Raw genomic sequence first — 7,373 nt, forward strand, 5'->3', positions numbered from 1 at the left:
ATTATTGCTTAAGTATATTTTCCCAAAGATCATACATTTTTGAATAAATTTAATCTATGATACTTTAATTCTCATAGTAGTCTCGATTTTCGAAAGGTTGAAAATTGATTTATAAGAGCCGTCAGAAGCTCTGAATCATTTTATGTTTATGGGGAGGGGTTACAAATTAATTGCAACATATTTTTCATTTTTGAAAAGAGAGAGAGAGAGAAAGTAAAATTTTAATTATTGGAGAGGCAAATGCCCTCACTTCCCACATCCATATAAAAAAATTAGAAACCCTCAGAATCTAAATAGGTCTTCGTACTCATAGGTCCAACATAAACGTATATTTGAATAATAGTTATGATGGTGAAGTGATAGGGTTACGAATATAACAATGTACTATTATATATATTGTATTGCTCTTTCTTCGTTTAATGAGTAAATTATTATCAATTAGAAAAACCATCGTCCATTAATTATAATAAATAGTCTCCTTACTGTGTAACTAAATTTGCAAAAAAATATTTTGCCGATGTTCCTTAAACCCACCTGGCAACACTACTTAGATTGAGTTCGGCTTCTTTTCTCAGAATTAAAATCTCGTTTATTGACGAAGAATAATCCTTACGTGAAACCAAAGAAACAATACGTAATATAGTATCAAAATCAATTGATTTGACTGAGATGGTAAATTTTTGGTTCATAAGATAAGGTATATTCAAAACACAAGTCAACCCAAATAATATTTTTAGAAGCCGTTTACTGTCCATGAAACCCGTAGTGGTATTGCATCATAATAATTGTTTACCAACAAGTCCTGTGCTAAGAACATAATATTCGATGCATCAAAATTTCTTGGGTTTTATCCAGGAAAATATTCATAGACGATCTATTTTTTGGGGAAGGTATTGGAATATTTTTTTTGTACATAAATGTGCAGAGAAAATATTTTTTTAGAAGCTTAGTAAGAGATTGAAAATTTATTATAAAAATTCCCCGAATATCCCCTTCAATCCTACAATAAAGATATGTTTTAAGTTTGAAATATACAACTGCTGCGTCAGCATAAAAACAATCTTGAAAAAAATTAAAAAAGGGAAAAAATCCAAAATATTTTTTACTTAATATATACCTACATAGAGGGCAATATTTCATAAACATCTTTAATTCAATTATAGGAGTTGTATTCAAATTTTTAGATGGGTTCAGATACCTAAGAATTTTAACTATTTACTTTATTTAAAAAACTTATATGGTCTTTATAAAAAAATCTATCAATTTTTCATTGTTTTATTGTGACGATCAATTTTGTTTAATTTAAGTACCATTTGTAGCACACCCAAACGGTTTATAAGAATAATTGGTGATAGAAATAGACGATAATTTGTGAAAGAATACAAATGTAACCCATATATTCAAGATAATAAATCCAAGAGAGTAAGAAAGGATCATAGTACTTTCAGTTGGCAAATGTATTGTTTTATTTTTAGTAGAATTAAATAAAGTAACGTATAATAGAATATACATAGAGAGATAGACGCTACTATGGTGTAATGATAAAAACCTTTTAAATAATATGTAATGTATAGTTTGTTTTATTTAACAGATTTCCTTTTATTTTGAATGCAAGACACAATTCGAAATCGTAGAAAAGTATGATATAAACAAAAATCCTGTATCTAATAGTTCCAACTGGAGTTGCATTTCATGTCTTACTTTATTTTAGAAACAGAAACTGAGAAAGTGAATATAACGGTTTTTATAAAAAAGGACAAGTTCAATATTCAACTATATTCAATTCGTAGTCATAATATGATCAATTAAAGTATATCATTTATCTCCCAGAAATGTGCATAAAGGTTCAAAGATAAATAATTTAACGAAAATATTCTGTTTTTCTTTGTGAACAAAGAGTGAGCATTTATTTGAAATGATCATACATGAAGGTTAGAAAAAGAATAAAAGTCTCTTACTTGAATAATTGTTTGAAGAAACCTCTAGACTGTTGCAGACAGAGTAAAAAATGAATGAAACTAAGATTGAAACAAAATAATGTTTTAATTCTTGTAAACTAATATTATATTGCATAAACATTCATTCTTTAAACAATCTGTCTTTTCTTGAATTGCTGCAAATGTCCAGGATTGATATTGAGTGCCTCGAAAATGACTGGAACATCATCCGGACCATGAAACTTAATTTTCATGATTCCATTAAACTTCAATAGTTTATTTGAAATTGAGGATATGGATAACTTCAACTCTTCTTTTTTGGAAGGATCATTTTTAAAAGTTATTGCATATTCCGTTGGAGTAAATCCAATCCATTTATTAAGTATAATAGGTGACATCCCTGCCTCAATGGTATCAGATCCATCCGTAATAATAACATTGATATGCCAAACTCGCTGAGATGAACATTCAATGGGCTTCATTGACAATTTGGAAGATAAAGTCGTAATACAAACCTTGGCTATAATTATTTCTCCATATTCTCGGGATGCCATGGCCAAATACTGAAAAGGTTTCACAGAGACGGTATGAACAATTGACTGTGTCCGGGAAAAAGGAGCTTCTTCAACTGCAGGAAATTCATCATTGAAATCTATGTCGAAATTGTTAGTCTGAGAAGATATGGAGTTACTGGAAGAATCGTTAAATGGAAAATGGGGACCTTCATCGCGTATAACATTTGGTGTAGAAGTTGTAGATAATTCCTCGTTTGGAATTTGCATTTCAGAAAATATATCATCATTGTCATCATCAAAGGGATTTGGTGTTCTTTTACCACAGTTTGAATTATCTTTTCTCTGAATAGAAGACGATTCAAAAATTGAGCCCTTAGGTTTGGAACCAACAAATTTAATTTTACCAGGTTTACCCCTAAAATTAATACATTCAGGAAACTTGTTTGAAAGTCTATGCTCAGGATTTTCTAGTAAGGTTGATAAAACATTTATTAGGTTATTATTTTGGACCATTTCTTCTACTTGACCACCTAAAACTTTTATAGATTTTTTGACCAACATAATATGTCCTCTTCTTATATCTAATGGCCCCTGAATGGTTAATTTGAGACCAGGTAGAATTGGATCTGGTAAAACATTTATCAACGATTCGTGCTCCACTCCTTTCAATGTTTTGAAACCATCGTGAAAGACGAAGTAAAGCATCCGAGCAGGTTTGGGTTGCCAAGAAGCTTTGAAATTTTGATCCTCCGCATCAGCACAAACACTTGCATTTTCTAAATTTGACTTTTTTAACTGAAAAATATATTTAAAACCAACGTAGTTAATAATGATACAAAATCTTAACCTCAGGATATTGAACTAAATCATTCAATTTCTATAATTACCTTATGTAACTGAGAGTATGCTGGAGTAGCAACATCATAGCAACTTTGAACTTGAACTGTATATTTCTTAGGTAGAAGCTTGCTCGATAATGTTTCTTGAGAGGGAAAAAGTGGCTTCTCCTGCGTCCCATCAACCGATATATCTGTTTCGAGCCATTGACTGTAGGAAATATTCTTCACAGAGCTTACATTTTGCTCCAAACACCAAGATATACATGCCTCTAACCACTCTTTTGAAACATTCAGATGCTTTTCTGCAAAATGTCGTGAAACTTCATCGAAAAGAGACATTCTCCATCAGTTTGCGGACGTTCCTTTTCTTCATCAGATTTGAAATTTATTGTTTATTTATTTTTCAAACCTATTTAAACGGAACCTTACAATATAAGTAGACACGCAACCTTACAATATAGAACTATTAAGTAATACTATGATTCTACAAAAACCTGAAATACATTTTGTACTAATTACGTATCTAAATTCTTGATGTCTTACTACCTTGAACCTAACAAAATGTCTTGAGCAATTGAAACTGGAAAAATTAAAAAGATATCGAATCTGATAAGGTGTGATTTTGCAGTTGTTTCTTTATTTAAATATTTAAGATTTGTATTTCAATTTAGATCCCTAATTAGTACAAAATGTATTCCAGGTTTTTGTAGAATCATAGTATCTAAATTGAAATACAAATCTTTAAATAAAAAAACAACTGCGAAATCACACCTTACCAGATTCGATATTTATTTTATTTTTCCAGTTGCTCAAGACAGAAAATATATTGTCAGATCACTTATTTTAAGTCGATATCATTACTCCATTGCACCTCCCATATTTTTTCACCTAATGAGTGCAGGTAAAAATGTAAAGTGATCAAACGTCTTGTTTCCCTGGTACATGTTCTCCCTTAACATCCTTTCTTGAACGTCCGATAAATTTTTTATGCATTCTTAATACACCTGGTTTTTGTGAGTTCAGTCGATTTCTATTAAACTTGAAATGAATTAATCTACATTGATCAAGCAAAGGCTACGTGTCCTCTTTTTTGGAATCAAAATATAGACATTGGTCTCAAATGAATTTCCTATATTTACTGTTGATCTTAAGCCATAGGATAAATGTTTATCTTGATCTATATCTGTTATTATCATATTCGACTTTTGTACTTTCCAAGTTAATTATCAAGGTATCAGATACTTTTTAGCGAAACGTGGATAAAATCTTCATCGTCTTTATTCAAAAAATCCTTTCAGAATTCAAAATCATGTATCATATTAATATAGATTATTTATCTTCGTAAAAACACATAAAAATTTAAGAAACCATTTTGTAAAATATCATGAAAAATATTGTAAATAATGTGTAAAGATTTAAAGTGTAATGCAGGATCTTATTAGAGATACTTTCTCCGAAATGTAAAAAAATATCTTGAATTTTTCAGTTAATGTGTGAATACATGGACGTAGGAGAGGATAATTTTTTAGGTGAACATGTCCAACTTTGTAACAAATATAATACAAAATTGGAGACCCATAGCCTTGTCCAGGATTTTTCTAAGGGATGAGGATACTGAAAACTTCTTTTTTTTTGGTTTATTTTTTTAAGATTTATTATAAGGAAAAATTTAATTTTTTTTGTCGTTTTGTTAATTTTATTATTCCCTTTTTTATAGATTAATTTCTAAATATATATATTTTTTTTTTTTTTTGTGTGTGGGGATTTTTTACCTTTTAAAGTGTAGTACCAAAAACAAAAAAAAAAAAAAAAAGATTAATAAAGTCAATAGTACTGAAATATCATCAAAAATTTATGAATATCCAAGTATGATATATTTGAGCGGTATATTCCCTTAAATTGAGACCTTTTAATACAATTTAAGGTATAGTTCTGCATTATCAATGACATTAAAAAAATAACAAATATTAATCTTAATCAAAATGTGGAATGTATTTTTAGGATGTAAAAGGGTTATCAAGAATATTCAAATAAAGTTTTTTTTCGGAAGACACAGAGGATAATTTAGCAGCTTTTCGTCGTTGATATGATGTTGATTCTTTTTTCCGCTTCAGACTTGAACGAATTTCATCATTTCTTGACCTTACAAAGTTCCTGATATTAACATTGAATACTTTGCCTGAAATCTTGCTCAATAAATCTTGGTACTTGCGACTCCCATTTTTTATGTAGAAGTAAGAATGCACTTTCATCGCCATTAATTCTGTGTATCACCGCACAATTGAAAATATTAGTAGCAGATGAAGCGTTGTACAACTTTTTGATTAAATCTGGGCTTTTCAAAATGCTACTTAGGAAGTTTTTATGTAGCAAATCGACAAAAAGAGCAAATTCAAAGGGGTAATAAGTCCTTCTCTATTAATTAACTCAATTAAACTGTTTTTCTCAGCTTCTTATTCAGTGGTAGCTTGAATATTATTGACATCGAAGGAACTCTCTTTAATTAATAGATTCTTGCAGCTACAACAAGAAATTTTTTTAGAGACCGACGTTGCAATGAACCCACCAATGTAGTAAAGAGTAGCATTGAGAGCTGTATATTCATTGGTAACCCCAATTTTGGCGTTATAGAGTTTGTTCAGATGTTAAACGCCAAATGTAAGTCTCCTTCAGTCTAAGTTATTCAATGCATCTTTAATAAGAAATTCCTCTTTTTCTAGTTCAATGCTTTTCAAAAGCGACAAAATGTTAGGAATTCGCGAAGTCTCTGTAAGTATTCCATTTTTCTTAACTAAGTGCTTAAGACGATGAGTAGGTACAATGGAACCTTGGAGAAAAGCTTTGAAGCTCAGATTTTCTTTTATAATTATTCCTCTTTCTACCACAGGGGGAGTCAATTTTCCACCTCACGAAATTGGAGAATATCTATATTTTTGTGTTTGATTTGAAGTGCTTGAAATCCGCGGGGTAGAGAAATGTTCCCTTCTGAAATGAAGAAAAAGAAACCGTGAAAGTGATTCTAAACAAAAAACAGAGATAGAAACCAGATTCAAGAATTAACTTTCAATAAGGAGCTGATAGTTTCAAAGGGAGGGATTTTTTCAGCTTCGAAAAAAGCTTTAGACGTTGCATCTATCCTTTCTTTCTCTTTCTCAAAGCGATAAGCTGAAGTGGCCGTAGATGATCTTCTTGATATTGAAGGAATGGATAGATAACTGGTTAAGTTGGGATATATGCAAGGAACTGCGTCTTCCTTTAAGCGAGGCTTAAACACTTTCCCATTGGGGATTTTATTTTTCTTTCTGCTAGGATTCCTATCCAAAGACTCATAAGTGAAATCATCCGGGCGAAAATGAAGCGAGCATTCAACTAGAACTTTTTTTTAAATCTTCTGGATAATCCTAATTGTTTCGAATTTTTTTGATGGCATAAATGCCATCAAAAAAGTTCAAAGACAAAAGGCTAGTTGATTAATAATAATGCTAATAAGTAATTTCTGAGACTGGGACTATATAATTGAGGGATTAAGACTTATTTTTCACTCGCACAACTTATAGACACTAGTAGCTACGGCTTGGAATTATAGTGACTATTAGTTATTCATTACTCAAGAGAGAGGGATGCGAGAGAAAATAACTGGATCCCAAAGACAGTGTGTTCAGAGGGATTTCATACAATGGATCTTCCTAACAAGCATTCACATATATAATATAGGGATTCATATTCGTCCAATGGTTTCAAGCGAGTCTAACGCCTTTATCTCCTTTCTTCAACGTCAGGTTCCGTTCAAGGGATATTTTTTCTTCCTTCCTCACGCCCTGGATGGGATATTATCTCCTTGTAGAGAAGGATCCTTGAGAGGACAGATGCCCTTCACATCAACATCTGCGATCTGTATCACTTCTCACCTATTGACTCATTGTCTCTATCTTCAAGAATACATCATTTCCTACAGATCGCCTACAGGCTTATCATTGACTTCACAAGAAACAGGAAGCTCCATAAAAATCACTCCAACTTAATTAAAGGTGGTGTGTGACTCAGAAACAGAGAGAGTTACTCACTATTTCCCTCTATCCTCC

The 7,373-nt window shown here is 31.1% G+C and overlaps 1 protein-coding gene across 1 annotated transcript; it reads right to left on the reverse strand.

The window, feature by feature from the left end:
• Positions 1-2,024: 2,024 nt before the first annotated feature.
• Positions 2,025-3,691, reverse strand: LOC121118161 (recQ-mediated genome instability protein 1). Its single transcript, XM_040712711.2, has 2 exons — positions 3,340-3,691; positions 2,025-3,247 (listed from the first exon to the last, which is right to left on the reverse strand). The coding sequence occupies exons 1-2, from the start codon at positions 3,628-3,630 to the stop codon at positions 2,087-2,089; spliced, it is 1,452 nt and encodes a 483-aa protein (XP_040568645.1). The 5' UTR covers positions 3,631-3,691; the 3' UTR covers positions 2,025-2,086.
• Between the last annotated feature and the right edge of the window lie 3,682 nt (positions 3,692-7,373).

Source organism: Lepeophtheirus salmonis, chromosome 5 (assembly GCF_016086655.4).
Source record: "Lepeophtheirus salmonis chromosome 5, UVic_Lsal_1.4, whole genome shotgun sequence".
Classification (NCBI taxonomy): Eukaryota; Metazoa; Arthropoda; class Copepoda; order Siphonostomatoida; family Caligidae; genus Lepeophtheirus; species Lepeophtheirus salmonis.

Excerpts from the sequence above, each read along its gene's own strand:
- LOC121118161 (XM_040712711.2), bottom strand. The coding sequence starts at position 3,630 with ATGTCTCTTTTCGATGAAGTTTCACGACATTTTGCAGAAAAGCATCTG. Across the intron at positions 3,248-3,339 it reads CATACTCTCAGTTACATAAG|TTAAAAAAGTCAAATTTAGA; the intron begins GTAATTATAGAA and ends TATATTTTTCAG.